Source organism: Pistacia vera, unplaced genomic scaffold (genome assembly GCF_008641045.1).
Source record: "Pistacia vera cultivar Batoury unplaced genomic scaffold, PisVer_v2 Contig164, whole genome shotgun sequence".
In the NCBI taxonomy this organism is placed as follows: domain Eukaryota; kingdom Viridiplantae; phylum Streptophyta; class Magnoliopsida; order Sapindales; family Anacardiaceae; genus Pistacia; species Pistacia vera.
This window is the reverse complement of record NW_022195726.1, coordinates 357,052-384,564: the sequence shown is the minus strand read 5'-3', so window position 1 is coordinate 384,564 and position 27,513 is coordinate 357,052. Positions and strand designations below refer to the sequence as shown.

The 27,513-nt window shown below is 33.9% G+C and overlaps 1 protein-coding gene across 1 annotated transcript; it reads left to right on the top strand.

Annotated features, from left to right (window-relative positions):
• The first annotated feature begins 11,492 nt into the window (after positions 1–11,492).
• Positions 11,493–14,133, top strand: LOC116125400 (serine/threonine-protein kinase BSK8-like). Its single transcript, XM_031411138.1, has 5 exons — positions 11,493–11,581; positions 11,706–11,811; positions 12,376–12,465; positions 13,057–13,170; positions 14,032–14,133. Exons 1-5 carry the CDS (start codon positions 11,544–11,546, stop codon positions 14,131–14,133), a joined length of 450 nt encoding a protein of 149 aa, XP_031266998.1. The 5' UTR covers positions 11,493–11,543.
• Positions 14,134–27,513: the final 13,380 nt, after the last annotated feature.

The following is a 27,513-nucleotide window of genomic DNA, read 5'->3' as shown; positions in this document are numbered from 1 at the left end:
AGAATCCCGAGGATACATGTCTGGAGAACGAGTTGTATTTAGAAAAAAAATCTGTATAAGGATAATAATAATAATATCCAAAACATGCATATAAAATATCACGCAGGATCTAAACTTATAATTTACAAACTTTAAGAAATTACAGAATCAAAACATATTTATAGGGTGGAAGCTTCCAAAGGTATTTCTCAAATATTTATCATTTACATTATTTACATCAAGATAAAACATTGAGATGACAATAAATCATCTCCCCTCACGTGTAGTCCCACTGTCTCTAGCATCCCTCGCTTCTAGTCTACCTGCAAAACAATCAACAATGAAAGGGTGAGCGCTAATCGCTCAGTAAGGAATGATCCGTTTCATTCTGAATGTACTATTTGATCTTTATTTAAACATATTTATTAACACATCACTTATCTTTTACATCTAGGGATACTTCCCCTTTTATTACTAATTCATATGCTTTTCATCATTTTATCCCATGGCTATATAAACATCAATGTGTACACATACAAATAAGTATGTAAACATAGTACACACACATCACATATCATGACATAACATCTAAAATCATCTAACATGAGTATAAATCATCTCATGATGTAAATAACATCATAACTCATGTAATGCAACTAAATGCATATGAAACATTTAACGTCTAGCCGATCGGACCTTTCTTAGCATCTTAAGCACTTCATATCATCTAGCCTCAAATTTCATCTAGAGCTCATATCATCGGGAGGCGTGCTTACGCGTTATTTAGCATCTAAAGCATATATTCATCTTTCCTCAACCGGTATACGAGGATATGCTTACGCGTTTTCCATCATGTCTATATGCATCTCTATCATGTCTATTTGCATCTCTAACATCTTATGGCATGTAAATACATATTTTGGTGAGCTTAATACTTTTAATTCATCTATGGATTATCAATCCACTTACATTACCTCTTGCTCACATACATCATCTTAAAACATGTATTATATTGCATCTTCATGCCATTTCATAACATTAATCATGTATTAACATCATGACCATGTATATCTTTCAAATATCATCTAACTAATGGGTAAACATTAGTACATGTCATACTTACAATAATACATTAATAATCAATTCATAATCATAAGAATTGATTATGTTAAATCTTAAACTTTAATAACCAGTTTATGCTTCAGGCCATTTTCCATCCTTTTCTCAAACGAATTGGCTCTTGGCATAAACATAAAAGTTATAGGTCTGTGTCTTAGCTTTCTAATGCTTCAAGAATCATCTCATTTCGATTTTTATAACTCAAGTTATGGTCGAAATACAGAAGCAGGGTTACCAAAACCCCTAAGCCCATTAAATCCGAATTTTCATATTAACTATGCCACATCAATTCCTATTGACATTAACCAATAGGTTAACTTGTGGATCAAATAAACCTCCCCTTAATAGTCTTTAACATCTTAAAGGAAGTGTAAAATCTCATTTCCATAATCATCCATTATTGCTATAACATTGTAAGCTAATGCAAACAACACATCAACACTTCTAATAGCAACCATTCAACACCATGTGGCCTCCAATACTACAATTTTTGCCACAATCAGCATCCACACTTCATTTTCTTCAATCAAACATAACAACTCATAAAACATAAAGAGCAATAACTTCATGTATAATGAATTCAAGGCAATAAGTAGAATAAATGAGTTCAACTACACTTGCCATCAACTAATTCTATGCCTTAAAGCCTTAATTTAAGGTTTCATAAAAATCTACAAACCCTAGCATAAACCCTAAAGTCATGGGAGGTTCTTCCTTACCTTTTTAAAGACTTCCTCCAACAAATCCTTTGCCTTTGACTTCTTTTACACCTTAATCCTACATATATAACATTATACCTCAACATCTACCTCAAATCTTCAAATCACATCAAAACTAAAGTTTTTAATCCTTACCTTAAACCCTTCAAATTGAAGATCCAAGGCTCCTATCTTGTTCTCCTTGAAAAATTATGCAAAACTCCTTGAAAACCTAGAGAAAGAAAGCTTGTTTCATGGAAGATTTGAGAGAAAATGGAAGAAATGTTGAAGAAAGGCTCTCTCCTTTGGCTTGAACGAATTTCATCTCATTTATAGGAAAATATTTCATTTATTTTCCAAAATTATGCAATTGGCCCAATTATTTTAATTGTATAACTCATAAGTCCTTAATTCTTCATATAAGGGCATTTTGGTCATTTCACACTAGACATAATTATTACTTAATTAATGCCATTAAATGCAATGAAGCCTACTCATCCTTGACTTTTTCAATGCTTATCCATAGGCAAAATAACCATTTTGCCCCTAAGCCTCTTTGTGGATAATTGATTCATACCGTTCCAAATGAATTGACTATTTTGCCCTTAGTTAGATTTTATGCTTTTTAACATAAAATTAACATCTAAAGGACTATTTTGAGTTAGGAACATACCTTTGATATCTTGGGTATTACAGTTATGAAGGTTCATAATTGAAAATTGAGGGATACTCTGACTTTGCTTTTCAATTAGACGTGGATGATAAAAATTCTACATCCAGTTTCATTTTCACGTGTAATGGAGGAGCAGTTAGTTGGAAGAGTTCCAAGCAATTGACTACTATCGATTACACTATAGAAGCTAAAGATATTGTCGCTTCAGCAATAGCAAAGGAAACTATCTAAATGCGCAGGTTCTTAACTGAACTTGGTGTGGTTCCAAACATGGATTATCCGATAACCATGTACTGTGATAATACTGGTGCTATTGCACATGCAAAGGAACCAAGAGAGCACCATAAGTCAAAGCATATTCAGCATAAATATCACATTTTAAGAGAATTCATTGGATTTGGAGAAATTTTGGTGCAGAAAACGTAGCTGACCCACTGACTAAATCTATGACTCAGAAGCAATTGGACCATCATCTTGAAAAGATGGGTATTAGATACCACAGTGATTGACTTCTAGTGCAAGTGGGAGTATTGTTAGTGTATGCCCTAAGAACCAATTATGTTATCGATTTTAGGGCATTATATTTTGTAAATACTCTTTTAAGAATGGAAGAAAGAGTTATAATTTCAATTTATGTTTACTGCTTCATTTATGTTATTTATAACGCATGTTAAATGTCCAAATTATACATATCTTTAGAAGATCAAATCATCAAAGCATTCCCTACGTAAGTAATGTTAATTGGGCAATAACATTACATAGTAGACATGTTGAATGTCTCTATTGAATATCATGTAATGGTATTAGTGTGGGTGGTTATAAGAAAATGGTGAATCAAGTGATGTGTTCTTTTAGGGCTGATTGATCTCCGATCGATCAAAATTGGGCCAAGAAATTACCCAACTTCGCAATGTAGCAAGAAGAAGATGGCCAAAAAAGGTGAGAGAAGATGACAAGTGGGGGTATAGGTTTTGAAAAGGAGGTCGAGAGGAATTCAACGAAGGTCTCAAAAGTGATTTTGGAGGTTGGGCTCTGCTGAGAAAGCAAAAAAAAAATGGCAGCTTCATCATCTTCCCATTTGTTATGGGTCTGGATCTCTTCAGGAGTAGCTTTATCAACCAAAGGCTTTGGTGGTTTGTTTTCCAATGCATAGCCAATGTGTTCGAATTCGAGGACCACCCTCAGTTTCCGACGCCAATCCAAAAAATTTGGGCCAATACATTTGTCCTTGTCTAAGATGGTTGCCAAGGGATTCATTTTGTGTTTAGATATAGTTTAATCTACAAAAGACAATTTTTTTTAGTGTTTTTAATATTTTAACATTTTCATATTAATTTAATTAATCAATTACACTCCCACTATTTTTATTCGAATTCCACACTTCCATCTAGGAAAACAGAAACCTGCGTTGAATAAGTTTCCAGTAGGTGATTGATTTCTTGTTGAGCATAACATACCTCACCTAACAATTATTGACATGCTATGTTCAATAAGTGGAAAAACTCTTTTCCATTATATCTTATATAAGATTCGATCATTTTCTGTCCTCTAGCTTACTAACACCTCTCCTAATAGTTATTGGTGTTTTAGGCTAGTTAAGTTAAACTTGACTGATAATCCGAGGATTATACTAATTTATTTAAGCTTTTAGGCCAGATTTTAGATACTTCTTAGTTTATTTTTGCTTGAATTGCTACTTAGTTCCTTACATTTCGTTTTTCAAGTTAAAATGGACATTTTGAGCAAATAAAGACAGATTTGGAGTTTCTGGACTCAGAAGCAAGCGGAGGGCAATTCTGTAATTTCAAAATTCTTTAGGAAGATTCGCCGCGGCGAAGGTTGTTTTTCGCCGCGGCGAAATGGGCCAGTGACACACCAGATTCAGCTCCTTTGTCGCTGCGGCGAAGTCTGCATTCTTCAGTTTTTGTAAAATGCACAGTTTCATTTTTAGGCTAAGTTTTAAGATTTTGGGGGAGGTATAAAAGAAAGACATAGTCTTTTTGTTTAGGGCATTCGTGGAGAGATAGACGGCAATTTTTACATTTTCTTAGATTTATTTTTGAGTGATTCTGGATTAAACAAAGTGTGAAGATTCGAGGCGAAACCAGTGGATTCGTCAATTGGGGAGATTTTTTTCCTTTTCTCTTGTGTCCATGATGTTGAACTTGGAATTTTTCGTTTCTTTTAATTGTTTTATTGATTTAGCCATGAACTAACCTATTTTGGGTTAGGGTTTGATGTAGTTCGGATTCTAATGGGTTAGAGAGTTGATGATTATTAATTTCATATGATTTTGCTTTGATTGTGTGATTATTCTGTATTTATTGTTTTTATGTGATGAACATGATGAGATTGAGAGATAATTCATATTAAGCTTCTTAGGTAATCACCATTGTATTATTGGATGCTAGAGATAGATTCAAGAACCAATGAAATCAATCTAGAATTCTTGTGCTTAATGAGCTTAGATTTATTAACTTTCAATTTGTTGGGTTTGGGGGGAAGTTAATAGGGAAGAGTAGAAAACATAGCTTGAGAAGGTATGTTGGACACCTTAAAGAGTTCGATTTACAATCAATGCATGTGACTATGATTTTATGTTAATTCTTTAGGTTTAACCCATAGAGTCCGAATGAAGTCAAAACCCTACCCGTTTGTTTGAATTGATTTTATCCCCTCTTAATCTTGCTTCATAGTTTAATTTTATTTTAGTAAATTTTACTTTAGTTATAGTTTAATTACTCCCTTTAATCCAAAAGAATCGATTGCTTCAACTTGAAAACGGTAGAAAACTTAGTGCTTAGCAACAATCTTTGTGGGAACGATACTCACTTATCACTCTATTACGTGTGCGACTAGTATATTTGCTACATTTGCATGTTGTAGGAAACAGCATCAATGACACTCTTCTCAAATAGCTTACCAGCTAGCCCCTCACCTAATAGTTATTACAACACTAGCCTACAAGGTTTATTGAACATTCTAGTATCTATGATGCAGGTAGGGTTTCTCACCTAACGGTTATTGGGATTGCCAACGACACTCAAGAAGATTATGGATCGAGTCAAAGGGCCTAGACTTAATTAATTTTAGGGAGATCTTTAATAAACAATTTATTGTGTAGTTTTGTTTGTATATATATGGTCTCATTTGTCTATGCATATCAAAGTCTATGTATGTGTATCTCATACATATCATAGAGGTCATGCATTAGCACATTGATTGACTATGTTCTTTATCTATAAATATATACATCATGTGGCTCTAAACGTGGGATCCTAATTTTTTATCAAGTTTTAATAAAAAAAATATGTTCTTGGGTTTATTCTCATGATTGATAGAAAAGAAAATTCCTATGAGAAATTGGGGGGTCAGACCTCTTAGAATAATGTTATAATCACTGGGAGTAGTACACCGAATCTGTGCACCGAATGACGTGATATAATTCTGACCGTCGATTAATTATAACTTAATATTAATCGACGGTCAGAATTACGTTACGTCATTCGGTGCACTACTCCCGTGTCTCTATTATTTTCCCCTCTTAAGCACAGTCCTTAAGCTTATAGCCTTAGTGACAGTAATTTTCTTTAATCATTTCCTCATTCAAAAATATCTTAGGCTTTCATGGATAGTTCTATCCTAAATTAATCTTGAAACTTTTAAAAGACTTAGTTTAAATTTTGAATTTTAATCTTTTCCATCTGTTATTTGTTTAATCATATTTGATAAATTTTAATGGATTAAGATTAATCAAAATTTAATCTTATTAAAATTTAACCTTTAAAATTAAATCTTTTGATTCAACCCGATCTTTATCTAATCTTTAGATAACCTTATCCCTTTAAAAAAATTATTATTATTATATTATCACTTATCACTTATAAGATTATAATCTAATTAAAGTTAAAAGTGAATTTGATAATCTAGAATTTTCAAACTCATCTAATCCCATTACTTAGGGATTTTATTCTATCATAAAGAATTAACAATAAATAAATAAATACAATCCTGATTTCATGCAAAATCCAATTTCATAAAATCAATTCTATTTATTTTAGCTTTTTAGAATTCAAATCTAAAACAGATTCTGATCCTTGGAAATTACTTTTTTGATCCCTTGTAATTTTTCATAAGTTTACAATTTAAAATTTCAAGTTATGTAAATAGATGTGTAAATTATAAGGCAAAATATTAATTAATAGAAGTTTAAAATTAGTTAACTATCCTGAATAACTTATGTGGTACTTTCATATCCTTGGGATTTATGCGTGCAGAGTTACCAAATTTTTTTCTTTGTGTACATGATTTATTGCTAAGCATCCATTCAATTCTTTATTTGCCTTAATATAATCGGTTATACGGTCCATGATCGGTAAATCTTAAATGGATAGATCTAACAACCAAAAAGTACTAAAATCCAATATACTTTATATAATTTTTGTGTTGTGCGTGGGGAATTGTGAATGTATCAAATTATCAATTATTTCTATTGAAGGTATGAACTTGTACACCGTCAAACACTTTAGAGACCAACTTCTAATATCGTTAAAATTAAATGATGTGGATTTTTTAATTCCAAGATGTGTATGTGAAAATTTATGAGGGATGATGTGTACATGTAGCACTAACGAGGATGATGTGTACATGTAGCACTGACGAGTGACAAACTTTTTTAGGGTTGAAGTGTATATTTCATATTTTAAATTCTTCAAATTTACCTATTCCTCTAATTTTAATTCCACAAAAAGCACAAAATACAACCAAAATAACCAAAACCACCCAAAATGAAAATATTAAAATAACAAAATGCACAAAATGCACCAATAATTTCATATGAATAATATTACACATACATCATTCCCATACAATATTTGTAACAAGATGTGATTGGGTGAAAGTTTAATTTTACTTTAAATTAGTCATCATATCTTATCACATAATTTGTATGAGAAATATTGTATAAAAGAATAATTATGTTAGTATTACTCATTTCATAAATACGTGACCCAAACTCTATTACGATGAAAGGTATAAGTAGTCTTTTCAGTTTTCTATCTAATTTTTATATTATTATCTTCTTTTCTTTTTTCTTCCCCTCCCCTCCCTTTCTTTTTCTTTCTCATTTTCTTCCCCACTCTACTTCACACTCATTCCCTTTCTGCAATCCTCTTTTTATTTTCATTTCTGTAACAGTGAATCTAATCAAAACTCTAACACAAACCAAATCAGAACCTAATCAATTACAAATCAAACCCTACATCTAACACAATCACAAATCAAGCAAAAATTAAATTGGGTATCAAAAAATACCCAAAAACAAACTCAAATCTTGAACCATGAAGAAACCAAATCTTAACCATGAGTGTGGAAGAAGAAGAAGTGGTGGAGATGGAAAGAAATAAGGAAACAAAAAACGAAAAAAAAAAAAAAAAGTGGACGAAGAAAATGAAGAAGAAGTAGGGAAGTGGAAGACATAGAGAAGAAAATAAGGGAAAATGCAAGCAAAACCAAAAAAAAAAAAAAAAAAAAAAAAAGAGGCTGAACAGAAGAAGAACAAGAAAAGACAGTGGAAAGAATTAAAGAAAAAAAAGAAAAAGAGATAATGGGTTTTAATTAGGATAAGTTTTCATTTTGGGTAGGTTTTATTTATGATGGGTGGTTTTTATGATTTTTATTGAAATAATAAAAAATAAGGGGTTAATTTGAGATTTTTTAGATTATAAATGTCTAAGCCAACCTTAATTGCTACGTCAAAATGTCTAATCAACATACCAAAATTGCCATGTCAGTAATTTTTTACGGAAAAAATGCTATGTCATCAATATTTAACACCATAGGAAAAAATATGAAAGTTTTGTACCTTCAATAGGAAAAACTTAAAGTTCGATATCTTTAACAGAAATAATTGATAGTTTGGTACTTTCAACAAGAACAAAAATAGTTTCGTACCTTCAATAGGAAAAAAGTGATACTTTGGTAGTTTGCACAAATATAAATGGAAAAGCTTGTTTGTATTTGTTGGAGTTTAAAAGATTTTTAAGCCTTATAATCATTAAATCATATAAATTGCGTAGGAGTTACAAATTTTAAAATATAAATAAATTTGTGATAAGTTACAAAAAAATAACAATAATTATACGAGTTAGTAAAATTTAAGTTGGACTATTAAATTATAAAAGTAGTTGTTATTAAAATATCTACATAAACGGGGTTAGTCTCACTCAATATATACAATACATAAAAGCTTAAAAAAAACTCACAAACTCTCTTAACAATTCTTATAACTTTGACGTTATAAGACTTGGTGGTTATCTTCCGATGCTCGTGCTCATCGAGAAGAGTGGCTGGGAGCTATTCAGTTGTATCTGCTAGGGTTAGGAATACTTAGCGGAAGCATCCGGTTGCTCGGATTTTAAAAATTTCCTGCCCTTAATGCCATTATGATCATGATAGTAACGTTTTAATGCAAATAATGCATGCATGTATATATCTATTAACAATAAATCCACATACACATATGAATATAAAGAACCTAAATAATACGGAATGAGTAAGTAATTAAAATGTTATAGTTTCTTTGTTATATCTTTCTCCTCATTGAATCCTCTCCAAGTACCCTAAGTGTGGTACTATTAGATCGATACACACAAGATCTCACACTGATGGAAATTATTCCATTACAATAGAATCAAGAACAACTTCTTTCTTGGGATGGAAGACAATATTGGAGGTTAGGGTTTTTCTTATATTTTTGTATATTGTATATTGTGAAATTTTTTAAAAAAAAACAATGAACCCTAAACCTCCTTTAAGTAGTCACTCAATATTGAATTAATAGGTCATCCCTAGAATATCTTATTCCAGTTTAAATTATTCTCAATTGAATTAACTAATAACTAAACTTAGGCCCATTTGGGTGCTACCCCAATTTGGGTCTAAGTTTAATTGTTAAACCCCCTTATAAAGTTTCCTTATTTGGACTTAATTTTTTGATCAATTAATTAAATTAATTAACAATAATTAATTTATCCAATTACAAAAATACCATTTTAACCAATTATACTAATCAGCCAATTAGAACTTTTGGAAACTTTAATATCCTCATTAACTCTTTAATAAAAAAATCTCTGATTCCCATCATGTTTAGAAATCCATAATATGTGTGACCTTTCTAGGTTTATTTATCAATTTGCAATAAGGTAAATATCAACTCTTGATATCCAACGTCCTTACACCTAGCCGTATATCATGGCTCCCAATCAGTGAGTGAAGTGGAATCATATGAACTTGTAAAATTGAGCAATTCAATCATGTCGCCTCATTCCCTTCGATGTCATGTTCCGATCAAGTGCAGACCATGGTATAGTCAAATTTCTAACTTGATCACATAATTTAGATCTTCTTGAACGTGCACTACAAGGAAAAAGACCTTTCTTGACAAAAAATTTGAGAGAATTTCTTGACTGTTTTTAAAAACAATCAAGCAATCTTTTCCTTGACAACTTTTTGACTGTTTTCAACTGTAATCCTTGACTGTTTCAGCAAATCTTTGATCGTTATTAGCTGTCAAGGATTGTGTAAAAATTAAGCTATTCAATTTCATTCCTTGATTGTTTTAGTCCTAATTTTTGACAATTAAAAATTGTCAAGGATTTTGAAAAAATAAAGTTTATTTCTTGATTGGTATATTCTTAATCCTTGACAGTGTTTAACTGTCGAGGATTAAGTTAAAGAAAAAAAAAAAAATTCCGAGATCTCAAATTTGGCCAAAGCTTCCCACCCTAATATTAGGCAAATTTTCCCGCCCAAAACACACAAATCTCTTCCACCCTAAATTTTTGCTAAGTCAAACGTAGGGCAAGAAACAAACTGCCGCCAAAAACCAAAATCTCCTCCACGAAATTAATCAGAGCCCGTAAACCCTAAATCTCCTCCACTAAATCGCCCAAGTCTCTTCCACCAAATCGCCAAAATCTCTTCCATCGGTTGTTTCTTCAGTTCTCGGTATCGGCAATAAACAGTGAAGTCATCACTTTGCCACCTCCGCTGCCGCAAACCATCACCTGTAAGATTATTGTTTTCTTCCTTGGGTGAACATGTCTTTGTCTTTGTTTTTATTTTTTATATTTTTTGGGTTTTTTGATGGTTTTGTGTTGTTTTGAAGGGGATGGAGATCAGGGTGATGAAGAGTGTCAAGTGAGTAAATTTAAAGCGTTTGGTCTAAACAAGCCGAGAAAAGCGACTAATGGGTTTAGCTCAGCTTATATGGTTTCTGAGAGTGGGGAGAAGGCACCCAATGTGGTTTATAAAGGAAAGTTAGAGAAATAGTTTGGTTGCTGTAAAAAGGTTTACTAAACAATCTTGGCCTGACGCTCGACAGTTTGTGGTCAGAAACAACACTTCTCTTACTTTGTTTTTATGTTTGGTTGATGAGAAATGAAGAAAGTGGGAAATATTTTTTGCTGGTAAAGAAAAAGGGGAATCCGGGTTTAATCCCCTTTTTCGGATCATGGGTGGATGAGGAAAAAATTTGAAAAGATAAATGGAAAAGTAGATACAGTTTATGCTTTGTTTTGATTGCTGAGAAAATGAATTCAAGTTTAGGACATCAATTGGGAATTTTCTTTTTGGTTTTTGCTTTGTTTTCTACTTTCTTTAGAAAATAATAGTTGTAAATAGCTTAATGATAATGTAAGTTGTGTTGGTTGGTGGTTGTCTTGAAACAGGTATGGGATTTAAGCACTCAACTTGTGTTGTATTTGTATGGTTGTGTTGAAAGTGACTAGTAGCTGTGCATTCATGAATAAATTTGTCCTAATTACATCCTCACAGGTTGGACAGTGCTTTCTTTTCTAATTTTTGAATTTAATTTATAATTATGCTATGATTATGAGGAATAAAACTTTGCTAAATTGCACAGTTTAATATGCTTTAACAAACACATAGTTGATGTTTGTTGTGATCAGCAGTATTTATGATGCTTGTTGTTATATGAGCACAAAGAAGCCAAGCTCTTTGGGGAATTCCAGGTTATATTTTAAGTGATAAATGCCAAATCTCATGATAACAAGATGTGTGACTCACCAGTTATGCGATCTGCCTTTAGCTTGTAAGCGTGTTTTCTTCTTGTTTTTTCTACTATTACTTCTGTTTCTCTGGTTATGGATGGAGTTTTCAGTTCTATTTTTTCTTATGCGTTTTTTTTTCCTATTATTGCTGACATTTTCATACAGAAATAGTTCAATCTCCAGATTTTCTGGTTCTGAAGCGAGTTACTACAAGTCAGACTCTCAATTAGATGTCGTTGATGAATCTTGCAGTGATAATTCATCCTTAGAGGTTAGTTCTGGGGTAGGCATTTCTTTTTAGTGCATTATAAAGTTGGGGTTGAGATTAGTGTGGATAAAGGTTGAGTAAAAAACATAAATGGACCAAGCTATTGGGTGCATTGTTGTTTCTCTTATTTCCTTTTTGATATGTACTGCATAATTTTGGTCAAGTGGTTTGTTCTGATGTTTCCATTTGGGTTTCCATTTTCAGAGGTTTTTCTTGATTTTGAATAATTCAATGTTGCAACGGTACTTGTTAATGGGAGTGCTCTAATTACGGCCAATAACATGAGTTTTGAGTTGCTATGCTGATTTGGATGGACAAATGGCTTCATATGAAGTCTTCATTTCTTTGTTGACTTCAGTTGGAAGTCTTTTTAAAGTTTCATTCTCCCTGGTACAAATGCTTCAAATAGACTTGTAGTTGAATTTGTTAGCTTTCTGTTGAGTTTTCTTGTATTTGGTTTTAACACTTGCATAACATCTTATTAGTTATTATTAATATCCTCTTCCTTTTCTTTTTCTTGTCTTCAAAACATCTTGTGTTGACAGAAAAAATTGGTGATTGATTTAGGTGTGGGACTGTAGTGAAGATGCTGAAAGTCTTGGATCATGTGCTAAAAACAGAGATTCTTACCCATACAGACTTCAGCTTGAGAAGGATGTAAGCTTCAACCTTTGAATTACTGTTGTCTATGTTGTGTTTTACTGAGTAGTTTGCTTTATTTATTTATTTGTTATTCAAAACGTTAGAAACATATAACCTCAAATAAGGTTTTAGATGGAGAATGCTATAGAGACTATGGTTCAGTACTTCAGTGTGTTAGTGGATCATAAAAAACTAAATTATCAAGAGAATCTTATACACCACTTTCATCCTCTCAGTGCTTGTTTCTTTCCAGGGGTTTCTGATACATTAATGTACTAGGTAGTGCTTCTGTATTCATTGTTATGTGTCTTATCAAGCTTGGGCAGGGCATTATGTCATTGCTAATTTGGTAAATTCATTCACAACCTTTTTCACTTCCTCACAATTGCAATGTTGTGTTTGCCTATTTTCTTCATAGAAGAGACTCTATCTTCTTGATTTAGCTTTTAGATTCATTCTGTCACATGCTTATTAACCTTGCTGTTAGGAAGTATTTTACCTGTTTAATTTAGTATCTTACATGGTTCCATAAAAGTAAATTTACAGGCTTAGTTAACGAGATACATTGTAACTTACTGTAGCCTCACAAGAATATCAATGTAACTGGTACAAAGGTTACAACAGAAGCTGCATGAAGAGATGGAACTCCATATTATTCTGGAAAATGCTATTAAGAAAAATGCTGTGAAGCTATCCAGTTCATCATGTCTCCCACACCATGTAGGCCATTTATTTATTCTTTTGCTATTTTCTATGGCCACTACCAATTTCAATATTTTGAAGTAATTAGACGAGCCTTTTCATGCTGTGCTCCTAACAGTTAACCTTGTCTTTATGGACCTAGCCACCTTGTCTTTGAGATTTTTGCGTTCAAACTACCTAAAGATGTGTACAACAATTTACCTTTACCTTTATGGACATCTCTGTTATATTCTTCAAGTTAATTTGGAGAATTAGTGGCATTTCATCATGCAACAGGTAAAGTGTACTTATGTAGGCTGCATGCATGCTGTTCAACATTATCCTGATTTGAGTTCTTGGACTCAAGACTTTCATAATGAAGATACAGATTGCTCCAGCTCTATAATCTTATCATTGTTAACTTTTGCTTATTTTTTCCACTGCAAATTGAACGCCCATACATCTTCAATCACTATGTTTAAGCTTTGTTTCTAAGTGGTCATTTTATTAATGGAAAAGACATTTATTTTTTGCTTGTATTGACCTTTAAATGATTAATATTCTATAGGTAAGTTCTAAAATGAGTGGAACTGGAACTGGAACATGTAACATATTATTCAATCATCAATTTGATGTTCAGTGATTTGTTAGCTCATTACCTGCCATCATGCATTAACTTTTTCCATTTGTTGAAGCTATCAAAATTTTGTTTGACCTATTAGGGTTCAAGGTTCAAGACAGTGCACTATCAGGAGACCGGAGTTCCTGTATTTATTATTGCATACAGACTGTTTTATAGAGCATTTGATTATTTGCTCTAAAGCACACCATTTCTCTTCTACTTGGTGATGATATTAACTTATTGTAAGATGAACATAGCTAACTTATGGCATATTTCAGGAAGGTGAACCTCGTTTATCCAGTTTCGGCCTTATGAAAAATAGCAGAGATGGAAAAAGCTATAGTACCAACTTAGCATACACCCCACCTGAGTTTCTGTAGAAAGGTACATTGCATGATAACAAGTATTCTCTAGGATTTGATTGAAATCTAATTGTAGCTTATGTCTTAAATTATCTTGGATGAATTGGGCCAAGGCTTTATATTAGAAGCTGAAGGATAATGGGGTCAATGTAAATGAAATTGGTTTCATGAGCCCCAACTCATTGTCAATAGCAGGCAGCACTAACGCCATGGGAACAAGAGCCCAAAGGGCACGGTTGCTTGCCAATCGGTTGGCAAGTTTGAAGAACAAGAGTTTAATTATATTGCCATACAACCTGTTGAAGTGTATAATTATATATTAGGATATTAGGATTGTAATCAATAGATATTAAGAACAAAATCTGTAAAATAGGAAGTTAGATTATTCATTTCCTAGATTAGTTCTTTATTTTCCAATATATTGATGAACTATTTTCTGATCATAATACAAGAAATATAAACACACTATTAGTTTCTCTGATTTTTCACATGATATCAAAGCTAGGTTGTCAAAAATTTTAATTTTTTTTTTCTGGCGAAGCTTTCTGACGACGATTAGATGTCTCTCTCTAATGGTTAGAACCTCCATCTGACTATACATGTCTCATCGTCTCCATCTTGTTAGTAGAACCTCACAAAGATCGACGTCATCGGCCATTGCACGTGCCTTCACACGTGGTGTTTCTTTCCGATAGATCCAACTCTGATCTCATTTTCCGACGAGCGTCAGTTCTCCCTGTCAACACCAGCTTGCTTAGAAGACTACGACGAGCAAAACCCACTAAGGTTCTACTGCCTTCAATGTCAACTCCGATAGCTTCACCAGATTCTGTCGCTATCCTTGTCGGATCTTCTGCTTCAATTTGTTTGTTTGATCCGTGTTACCTTTGGTTTTGGTTTTCGGTTGGATTTGCTAATTATCATGGTTACTTCTAGCTCAAAGTCCACTTTCGGTGGTTTTCCTTTCTTGTCTCTCCCATTAATCACCATTGATAAGTTGATTGGGAGTGCGAATTATTCTTCTTGGGCTACCTCTGTTGAGTTATGGTGTACGGGTCAAGGTTTGGAGGATCACTTAACCACAAAGGTTGTCAACATCACATCAGATAAGTCTTCTTGGATCAAAGCTGATGCTTTATTGTGTAATCTATTATGGTAGTCAATTGACACTAATTTGCATCTTATTTACTAAACATACCGCACATGTTGTGAGATATGGAGTCAGGCTAAACTATTATATACCAATGACGTTCAATGCTTGTATTCCGTTGTGTCCAATCTCATTAATCTAAAACAATAGGATATGAGTATGTTAGATTTTCTTGGTAAGATGGCCTCTCTTAATGTAGAGTACAATCTTCTCTTACCTGCTGGTAAATCTGCTGCAGAAGATCTAGCACAACGAGATAAATTCTTCATGGTTCTAACCCTTGCTGTTATTAGTCTTGATCTCACTCCTATACGAGATCAGATTTTAGTTAGCACTATTGTGCCATCTCTTGATGAAGTATTTGTTAGGTTACTTTGAGTTTCATCCCTAAGTACTGTCCCGAGTTCTATCGCTGTTGACTCTTCTGCTCTAGCTTCTCAGTCTCAAACTACTTATAAGGGAGAGCAAGGAGATCGTGGTCGAAGCGGATGACCCAAGTGTAGTTACTATCATCGTTGGGGGCATACCAAGGAAAAATGTTACAAATTACATGGTCGCCTTACTCTGACTGCTAATGTTGCTCAGGTTGACCTTCGTTTTGACTCTCCTGAAGGACACCTTGTAATGCTTTCTTTCTAGCTAGTATACTCGTAAAATAATTAATAAATAATAAATCTCATTAACAATATATATAAAAAAATACACATATACGAGTAACAAAGTATGGGCCCGTATTGAATTTTTCTTTATATACAAATATTTACAAAATATACTCAAAATAGCAACGTGACAGTGTAGCCCAACCCATCCATTGTGCGATGTTTCGTGCGATCGCAACTCACCTATTACCTGCAAAAACATTAAAAACAATGGAGTGAGCACTAATTGCTCAGTAAGTAAACCCGTTATGCTACCCTTCTCTCTCCGTTGCTTAAAATTCTGAATTTTCTTTCCTTACATCACATTTCTCAATTCTCTATTTTTTTCCTGTTCTTCTCTGTTCTTTCTTTATTCTTTCTCTATTTTGCTCTCTGTTTTCTAATTTTTTCACTACCCATGATAATGAGCATGGTATTATGCATATTCATGATGCAAATGCACAAATGCATAAATTATGCATTTTCTTTTCTATTTTTCTTATTCTGTTTTTCTTATTCTGTTTCTTTATTTCTCTATTTCTTTTCTATTCTTTCTTTCTTTTCTATTCTTTCTATTCTTGCTAATCAGACTCGGTTGAGGCATGGATTTGGAGCTTTGGCCGTGTGAGTGAATTCTCGAATTCTGGGTACAGTCCTCATCCACACACACTTCTAACGGACTGTACATTTTTTCTTTCTGAATTCTGAGGCTGCTCACTAAAGGTGGCGTGCATGTGGGACTATGTCACTTATGGGCTTTCCATCGCAACAACCTTCTCTTTTTTTTTTTTTATTTTTTTATTTAATCTTTTTACACTTCTTTAGGTAAAATTTTAGATTTGAATACCTTTAATATTTTCATTTATTTCTATTTTCTCTTTAACATATTTTAGGGCTTTTTCATGCTCTTATGAATATATATGCATGTAGATGGTTTCATGCTTATAATTCTTTCTAAATTTACATATTTAATTGTAATTATACATTATGGAATGCCAACATGTCATTCTCTACCATCTACAAACACATCCCAAGGTAACACATAATCATACTCATACATGCATTTCTCCTTGGCATTTCATCAAACAATTTATGTGCACAAATCAACACTAATTTAGCTACACTTCTATCTCTATTTTAGGCCACCAAAAACTTGGAATAAACTCCTCTATAATTAACTCCAAATCTGCCCAAAATACACACTTCAAAATTTTCGCTTCAACTCTTCCAAATATCAACCAAACATTCATCAAGTATCACATACACCAACCCAACTTCTCATGGATAGATTCTAATTATTATTCAACACCAAATCCATCAACAATTTCACATATAACATATATATATGCACAAAGAAAATTCTCTACACAACATAACTTAAATCACACTTAGGGTAGGATTTACTTACCTTTGATATGAGCAAATTCAACCCTTCAAGAATCTCCTTTGATCAAACTCTCTTCCTCTTAAATCTATGAGCAAAAACCATCAAAATCAACATTTTAAAAACTAAAATTCACTTCTTAGTGCAAGGATCTTACCTATAGAAGCTTAAGATTGAAAATCCACTAAAAAACATCCAAAACCTTTGAATTTCCTTTGAAGAAGAATTGAAGAATTTGAGAGAATATGGAGGTGAAAGTGGCGTGCATCTAGATTAAAGTGGCTAGGGTTTCACTCTTCAATTTGATATAACATAAAAATTATATATAGTTTCCCATTTTGCCCTTACACTTTCTTTAAAATTTCATCTATGTTCCTTAGTCAATTACCATAATGCCCTCATTTTTATTACATTCTCCATAAAATTCTATCTCTTTTCACTTTCCATAATTTCAACTAATTTTGAGTGAAAAGACTATTTTACCCTTAATGCAAGTTTAAGACATTTTCTTCACATTTTCCTTAAAATAACCTTAGCAAAAATCAACTAAAGGTATAAGAACATAAATTAAATTATTTACCTCCATGTGGGTGTTACACACACTCAGCCATCATTAACTCTCACTGGGGCTGATTATGAAGAATACCTCTAGTTTTAGGCAAATAAGCAGTTTTCTTCATCTATTGCCTATATTGCTCAATCGGGTAATTCAGTTGTGTGCCTTACTCAGTCTTCTTCTCTTGGATCTCGGGTTCTTGACTCAGGTGCCTTTGATCACATTTTTGGTGACCCTTAATTACTATGCATGGCAATGGGGCGGGGCGGGGATCTCATTCACCGTACCCATCCCCACCCTCAAAATCATTCCCCACCCCCTGTAATAGCCACTACTACTCAAAAACTTATAAAGAAATACATATAACATATTATAAAGAAATTGGGCCCAAATTTTTCTTTTATTAAACATATATACATACTCTTTACAAACATATACGTTTTTACACAAAATATATAACGTATACAAAAGTCATCAAAAACATCAGGGACAGTGGAACCACTCCTCCTCGCACGCCGACATCCATCCGACAGTGTTCCTCACCTAGGTCCTGCAAAACATGAAAAAATAACGGGGTGAGCACTAAAATAATGCTCAGTAAGTAAATCCTCTACTCATACTAGCCCCGTAACTCTCTATCTCTAATTCTTTCCTTACAACTCCCCGTTCAATAACTCTTTGGGTACGCCTTTCTTTTCCTCTTTCTCTTTCTCTTAGAAACTCTTTTCTCATAACTCTTTCATAAATCACGACCCCATCTCACCGGGGGTACGGCCGGGACTCACTCCCGCTCTACGTGATCTCTATTCACTCTAGCCGATCGGACTCGGTTATGCATGGATTCGGAACCCTTGGCCATGTGAGTATATAATCTCTCTCTCGGGTACTCGGGTATAGCCCTCATCCGCATGCACTCTCACGGGCTACACCACTTCTCTATCTCATACTCAGGCCGCTCTCTCAATGCGGCGTACATGCGGGAATACTCTACCCATTACTCACGGGTTCCCCATCGCACAACCTACTCTATTCTCTTTCTCTTAACTCTTAAAGTAGCTTATACTCACATTCTCTACTATATCTCAAGCTACTTCTTACTGCTTAAGTGCATAAACAATTGTGTAGAACTAGCTCATGCTCACTAATGCACTAATGAAATGCCAACTACAAGATTTCCTCAAAACCGTCATTCTGCACAGGTCACACTAAAAAGACCATAACTTTCGTTATACACCTCTGATTGCTACGGTTCTAGTCTCGTTTCAAAGCTTAGAAACAGGGCTACAACTTCTATGTTTTGGTCTCAGCCCAGTTCAATCCGTAAGATGCCCAAAAATCACTTAGAAAGTTACGGCAGTGACAGGGCAGATTTCACTTAGGCATTTCATCAAACAACTCATGTGCATAAAAACACTCTACTAAAATTACTACTATACTTCATTCTCTAGCCATCCAAAATGGGAGAAAACTCCCTCAAATACTCATAATCCCTGTCAAGAAAAGCACTCCCAAAAAGCTTCACACAACATCTCTCAAACTTCATCTCAAATTCCATTCTCAATACACATTAAAACACTTCTCATACATGGAATCTATCCAACAACTACAAAAATAGCTACTCATCTCAATTCAATTTCTCATTGATCATACTACATACTGATCATGCATACATCTCTACACAAAAAGCTTGTTTAAAACTCAAGTTGGTTGGATTTACTTACCTTGTGCAAAGATGACTTCTTTAGCACTTTTCCTTCCCTTTGTGGTCTTGTCTCTTCTCTACAACTCAAAACAACCACAAGGACAGCAACAACCCAATAAGACTTCACTATAAATATAAGAAAACTCACATCTAAAGCATGAATTCTTACCTTAGAAAGCTTTAGATGAAATCTCTACTCAAAACCCCTCTTAAATCCCTTAGAAATCTTGGAAGATTGGATGGAGAAATTGAGAGAAAATGGGCAAATGGAAGAGGCGGTGGAATGAAATGAATAAAGGCTTTCTCTACACTTTACTTCTTTTTAGTTCATATTATAAGCATCTTTTCCCATTTTGCCCTTACTCTTCTTTGGAAATTCCATCTATATCCTTTGATTCCTTTCAAATATACCCCCATCCAAACACAATCTCTACTAAATTTCCTTTCATTTTACTCCCCACTTTTCCTACTAATTAGGGGTAGAATGGTCATTGTGTCCCAAAAGAAGAATTCTCTAGAAAACTCAAGAATCTTTGTTTTAGGCTCTTCGCCGCGGCGAAGCATTTTTCGTCGCCTCGGCGAAATAGGGCAGAACCTACCCGTAATGCCACTTCTCCTCCTCGCCGCGGCGAAGCTTCTTCTTCGCCCCGGCGAAGATTGGATTTCCAACTTCACCAAAACTCAACCAATTTTAAAGGCAACAATTCAACCAACTCAACATACAAACTCAATTTAAGTTAAAACAATAAACTTTTAGCTAATACGACAAATCTTAAATACGTACCTCAAGTGGGATATTACACCCCCGCCCTATCCCCGTTACGGGGATGAGAAGAATTCCCTTTCCCCGTCCCAAAGGGGAATGTTGGAGGCTCGTCCCCGCCCCGTTAATTTTATATAAACATAAATTAATTTGAGCATTACCAAACACAATAGTTAATTCTCGTCCACATGTCAAACACTTAAATTAATTGTTTAAACATAATTAATTATACATAAATATGGGTCAGGGTTTGTTGTTCAATTGTTTAGGGTGAGGGGAATTAGGAAAATATGGGTTTATATAGGTAGGATAATTGTGTAATTAGGTGAAATATAGGGATATTAGTGAAAAGTAAATATATATATACATTTTTTTAATTTTATATATTATATATGGGGCGGGCTGGGGGAAAGGCATCACCCACCCCTGCCCCATCCCTAAGGACGGGGATTAAAACACCCCCCACCCCCGCCCCTATCCTAGAAAAAATCGGGGCTTCACCGCCCTATATGGGGCGGGGCGGGACGGGTCCCCGAAATCCTGGGGAACATTGCCATGCCTATCAATTACTTTCTTATTTAACTAATGTTGCATCTTTACCATCTGTTACTTTAGCCAATGGCTCCAAAGTTGTTGTTAAAGTTGTAGGTCATGCCAAACCACTTCCATCCTTAGAATTAGACTTTGTTCTCTATATTCCCAATTGTCCATTTAATCTTGTCTCTGTCAGTAAACTTACCAACTCTTTAAATTGTTCTATGTCTTTTGATACTGACTTTGTTGTTATACAGGATCGAGGCATGGGATGGATGATTGGCACAAGACATGAATCACAGGGCCTTATCATCTCCATCTACCATCTATAGCATGCATTGTTACTGAATCTCCAACACTCCTTTATAATCGTTTGGGTCATCCCAGTTTAGTAAAGCTTAAAAAGATGCATTCTGGTCTATCTAATTTATCGTCTTTAAATTGTAAGTCATGTCAGCTTGGAAAACATTCTCGTAGCACCTTTCCAAAACGTGTCAATAAACGGGCTGCATCCCCTTTTGAGTTAGTTCATTAAGATGTATGGGGACCTTGTAGTGTGTAATATGTTTTAGGTTTTCAGTACTTTGTTACCTATACTTGATTATTTCTAATGAAAACTTGTTCCGATTTATTTTCCTTCTTTGAATCTTTTTGTGCCGAAATTTAGACTCAATTTAATTTTGTTATTCGAGTATTACGCAGTGATAATGCTCGCGAGTATTTCTTTGATCCCTTTACTAAATTCATGTCTTCTCAGAGAATCCTTCATCAGTCCTTTTTGTGCTTATACCCCACAACAAAATGGGGTTGCTAAGCGTAACAACAGACATCTTGTTGAAATTGCCCGTACCTTGATTTTACATAATAAAGTCCTTTTTTGTTTTTGGGCGGATGCTGTTTTGACCACCTGTTTCTTAATAAATCGGATGCCCTCTTCTTTCCTCAATGACAAGGTACCTCATTCCATTTTATTTCTTGATCAATTGTTGTATTCTATCCCTCCTCGTGTCTTTGGCTGCATATATTTTGTCCATGTTTTCCCTCTTGGTTAGGACAAACTGACAGTTAAATCTACTAAGTGTATTTTCTTAGGGTATTCATGTCTTCAGAAAGGATATAAGTGTTATTCTCTATCAACACATTGCTATTTTCTCTCTATTGATGTTACTTTTTTTGAGTCGTCTCTATTGTTTTCTTCTTCAATCTTAGATTGTGAGTTAATAACCACGGTCCTTCCCATACCATACATTACCAATCTTCCTGAGTCTGTCATAGCGCCACAGTCTTCCACTACCAAGTCTCCTATTACAGACCATAGTCTTGTTCCATTTATAGGTACTACTCCTAATCCGATTAGTTCTTAGAGTAGGTGTCTTAGAGTCAATCAATTATTGTAAGATTGAATCTATAATAAATGTTTATTTATCAATAAAAAACATATTTTTCTATCGTATAAATTATAGTTATATGTAATGATATATGTCCTTAAGATGGTAGAACTGTGACAAGGGTATCAAATGTTTCAAATCTTGATAGTGAGAACCATATGATCCAATATGGTGGTCATTCTAGAAACGTTCGTAGCCCCAATATTATTCTAACCAAAGACACATATAATACGGTAAGTCGGTAAGGCTATCATAATGTTGAACGATCATGTCGAAAGGCAGTGACTGATCTCATTTATCAAGGTTGTTTGCTGATAACCTGGTGTAATGCATATGTGCTTGCTAGAGGCAAGTTCACTGGATAGACCCACCAGAGGATTTCATATGGATGGTAACCCCAGTGTCTATGGAATAAATCCTCTATCAGATGGCAGTGCATGTGATCCTTAGACTTGAGGTCACTAGAGCGCCTTGTGTATCAATTGGTGTAGTTTGACATTAGCTTAATGTAGTTCTATTCAAAGCTATCAATACGGTAGTGATTGACTACATTGAGAAGTGTATCGAAACTATGATGGATGGACAAAGGATTCATCACTCCGGGTACGAGAGAAGTTATCTCACTGGGTGATTCAATAAATGGCAATGACACTAAATCTGTGGCCACAGTGAGATTGAGTTGATACTTAATCCAATTTATTATTCTGGTCATTGGTCCATTAAATGAATACAAACATGTCGAGGATATCTGAGCTTGATACCATTTCTGTACCTCAGTCTTGATGAGATAACAGATGATGAAAGGATTGGATTGCATGGTAACTATATTGTAGACAGGCTGCGGTTTCGTTGAATCCGAATCTATCGGATAGCCATGATGCCTTGCTAGGGGCCAATCTTGGTCTATGTGTAGTGAGACGATTAATTAGTGTTAATCGCGATATTACACACTGCCAATATAATGATGAGCTTACGGGTCACACACTTAGAAGATAATTTAAGAATCAATTTGTGAGAAGGGTATTTTCGTCTTTTAGGATAAAATGATTGGTAATCTCACAATGCAATTAAATTTGCTGAGGTTGTTGCTTACATTTAATTTTAATATTAAAGTTAAATTAGTGAGATTATATTTAAATATGTTTATGTATATATTTAAATGAATTATTATTATTAATTAAATGTTAATATATTATTATATATTAATTGATTTTGATTATAATAATAATTAATTAATTAAAATACCATAAATGGTGTGTTTGGTTGCAAGGGTGAATTAGGGTTGGAGCCCATGTCTATTCCTAAGTGGAATAGAGTTTTAATTGTTGTATTATATAAGTGCAACTTAAAATTAAAACAAAGAAGAATTATTCAATAATAAAAAACCCTGGCCACCCTATCTCTCTCTCTCTCTCTCTCTCTCTCTCACGTTACACTTTTGAGTGAAGAAGAATATTTTTCTTGTTCTTCTCTCCCGATTCTTGAAGCCTTTGATTGTTCTAGCAAAATAATCAAGGGTTATGTGGATTGTCTTCGTGTGGATTTTCGCGAGTGCGATCGTACTTTGGATCGATTAGCGAAGAATCACGTGAATAGTATCGATGAACAGTAGCCAGAAAACAGTGCTGTGAACAGTGTTCATGAGCGTAGTCAAAGATATTGGGAGGAGTCTCCAAACATGTGTAAGCGTTCTGAATCCTTGTATGGATTTACTATATTGTTGTAATGCAAAATTTTATAAACGTTATAATTTGTACCCAGATTTGGGATTAAAGCATATGATCGGTTTTTATTTGTTTTAAAACTGTGTTTTTCTGCTACGTAAACCCGATCACTTGCTAACACTAGTGTCCTTAAGGCTCCTATTGATGGCAGTCTTGCTCCTAATTCCTCCAATGCCATGGTCCTCTCTCCTAATGATCAGTTTCCCATTGCCATTCGTAAAGGTATGTGGTCTACTTGCAACCCTCATCTGATCTATAATTTTTTAAGTTATGTTTCGCATCATTATCACACATGGGAGTTAGTTCCATTACCTTTAGGACATTCGACTATTGGGTGTCATTGGATTTATATGGTCAAAGTTGGTCCTGATGGTTAGGTTGATCGTTTAAAGGCTTGATTAGTTGCCAAAGGCTACACTCAGATATATGGGATGAATTATTTTGACACTTTTTCCACGGTTGCTAAGATGTCTTCTATCCTCTTATTCTTAGCAATGACTACTATTCAACATTGCCTTTTATGTCAATTGGATATTAAGAATGCCTTTCTTCATGGTGAACTTCAGGAAGATATTTATATGGAGTAACCTCTTGGGTTTGTTGCTCAGGAGGAGTCTGCTTGGTATGCAAACTTCGCCGTCCTCTGTATGGTTTGAAACAGTCTTCTAATGCCTGGTTTGAACGATTCAATACTATTTTCCAAGAGTTTGGTATGATTCGGTGCAAGTCTAATCATTATGTCTTTTATAGACATACACCACCAGGGCATTGTATCTATCTGGTTGTCTATGTTGATGATATTGTCATTATAGGGAGTGATCAAGATGGTATTGAACAATTGAAGAAGCATTTATTCAGACACTTTTATACCAAAGATTTAGGACTTCTTAAATACTTCCTTGGTATAGAAGTTGCTTAATCCAAATTTGGTATGGTTATCTCTTAGAGAAAGTATGCATTAGATATTCTTGAAGAAATAGGAATGTCAAATTGCAAACCAATAGACTCTCCTATGGATACTAATTTAAAACTCTCACTTGGATAGGGGGAGTCGCTGGTTGATCCTGGAAGATATCGAAGACTGGTTGGTAAACTTAATTATCTCACAATCACACGACCTGATATTTCCTTTTCTATTAGTGTAGTAAGTCAGTTCCTACAGTCTTCATGTGATAGTCATTGGGATGCAGTTGTTTGGATTTTAAGGTATATAAAGGGTGCACTAGGCAAAGGCTTATTATATGAGAATAGGGGTAATTCACATATTGTTGGATATTCTGATGCTGATTGGGCAGGGTCTCCATCTGATAGACGTTCTACTTTGGGTTTTTGTGTTCTTATTGGAGCAAACCTAGTGTCTTGGAAAAGTAAGAAGCAAGCTGTTGTTGCCTGATCAAGCGCAGAAGCTGAATATCGTGCAATAGCCTTAGCTACTTGTGAGCTTATTTGGTTAAAGCAACTGATCCAAGAGTTGAAATTTGTAGAAGTGTCACAAATGAAGTTACTCTATGATAATCAAGCTGCTCTCAATAGTGCCTCTAATCTAGTATTTCATGAAAGGACTAAGCACGTAGAAATTGATTGTCATTTTATTCGGGAAAAATTTCTATTTGGATGTAACCATTAGTCATGTCAGTTCCAACGACCAGTTAGTAGACATCCTCACTAAATCCCTCAGGGGTCTGCGTATTGATTTTATCTGTAGCAAGCTTGGTACATATGACTTATATGCTCCAACTTGAGAGGGAGTGTTGAAGTGTATAATTCTATATTAGGATATTAGGATTGTAATCAATATATATTAAGAACAAAATCTGTAAAATAGGAAGTTAGATTATTCATTTTCTAGATTAGATTATTTGTTTCTTAGATTAGTTCTTTATTTTCCTATATATTGATGTATTATTTTTTGATCATAATACAAGAAATATAAACACACTATTAGTTGTCTCAGATTTTTCACACAACCCAAGGGTAGTAATTCATTGATTTCTATACTTTTAATCTTGTTTGAATAATCTGTTCTTAAGATTAAAAAACAATGTTAGTGGAGGGTGGTTAGGTGTTATTTGCATGTGAAGAATCAAGTGGTTAGTGGAGGAATTGTTGGGTTGATAAACTCTTGCTTGGTGATTATTCTATTTTTCTTCTTTGTGGTTGCTGTGTTGGGTGCTTATAAAATTTTGTTCATAGGTTTCATTGGGTTCTTGTTGCTATTGACATGAAGACTTTAACTATGTACTATCTTGATTCTTTGAGGGGAGATATTGGGTAGGATTTACAGGAAGTAGTGCAAAAGTTAGTATTTTTACTTATGTCATTTTTAATGCTCTATATAATATCAAATACTGTGTGTTAATTTTAGAAGTTGTTTTAACTTTCACAGTGGTATCTTAATCCATTCTGCCTAGAAGGTGTCCAAAAAAAGGGCTATCTCATGGCAAAAAGTATTGGTGCATAGAATTGTTGTTATCAATAGCAATTAATTTTCAGTTATAATATTGTTTTACCTTTTGAATATTAATGCTTACTTTCGAATTAATTTAGTGTAGGGACCCATTCAACTGGAATGCGTTGAATGTGGGTTTTATAGTATGAGATATAGCAGAGAATGGGTTGTCATTATTGAAAAACAATGTAAGTCTTTTTTTTTTTTTTTTTTTTTTTTTTTTGGGTTTGTTTTGAATAATAAGATATAGTTGATATTTGTTGATTAGTCTTATTGTGTTTACTTTTATAGTTCATGGGGAAAGAAATATACGAAAATGCGGAGGTTGATGAAGTCAAAGCAGAATGGGCGATGTACGTAACAAACTTTCTTTAGTTATATATTGTTGTTTCAGGGATGTTAGAGGCCAATGAGGGCAAAGAGGCCAATGAGGCAAAAACTATGTATCAAACTTTTCATTACTGTTTATGCAATATTGTAAAATTTATACTGTTCAATTTTGTCTACTCAGAGCAACATAAATATATGTGCTATTCGATCAATTGTTCGATGTCTCATTACATATTGTTGAATGGTCATAATATTATAAAGCATTTCATTTGACTATTCTATAATTTAATACGTAATAATAAAGAAATTTCACTAATTAAAAAAAAAAAAATGAACATACGAAATCTTGACAGTGTGAAAACTATTAATAATTTGGCTAAAATTCTGAAAAAATTGAAAATTTGGCCAAATTTTTTACAGTTATTGAACTGTCAAGGATTTAGTTAATTGTCAAGGATTTAGCTAATTGTCAAGAATTTGGTTCAAATTTTGTTAAATCTTTGACAGTTATCGAACTGTCAAGGATTTGTCAAAAGGTCCTTGATAGTTCAAAAACTGTCATAACCCTTTCTTGACAGGGGCTACAATGACAGTTCAAAATCTGTCATTATACCCCCTTCTTGACAGTAATAACTGTCAAGAAAGGCCTTTTTCCTAGTAGTGGTGGAATTGTGTTTCTATGAAACTATTCATAAAATACAAATGCTTTGGCCAAAGACTTCCTTGTTATTCGTTGATCCCTTGGAACACTCAAACACATAATATCCAAGCCATCCGATT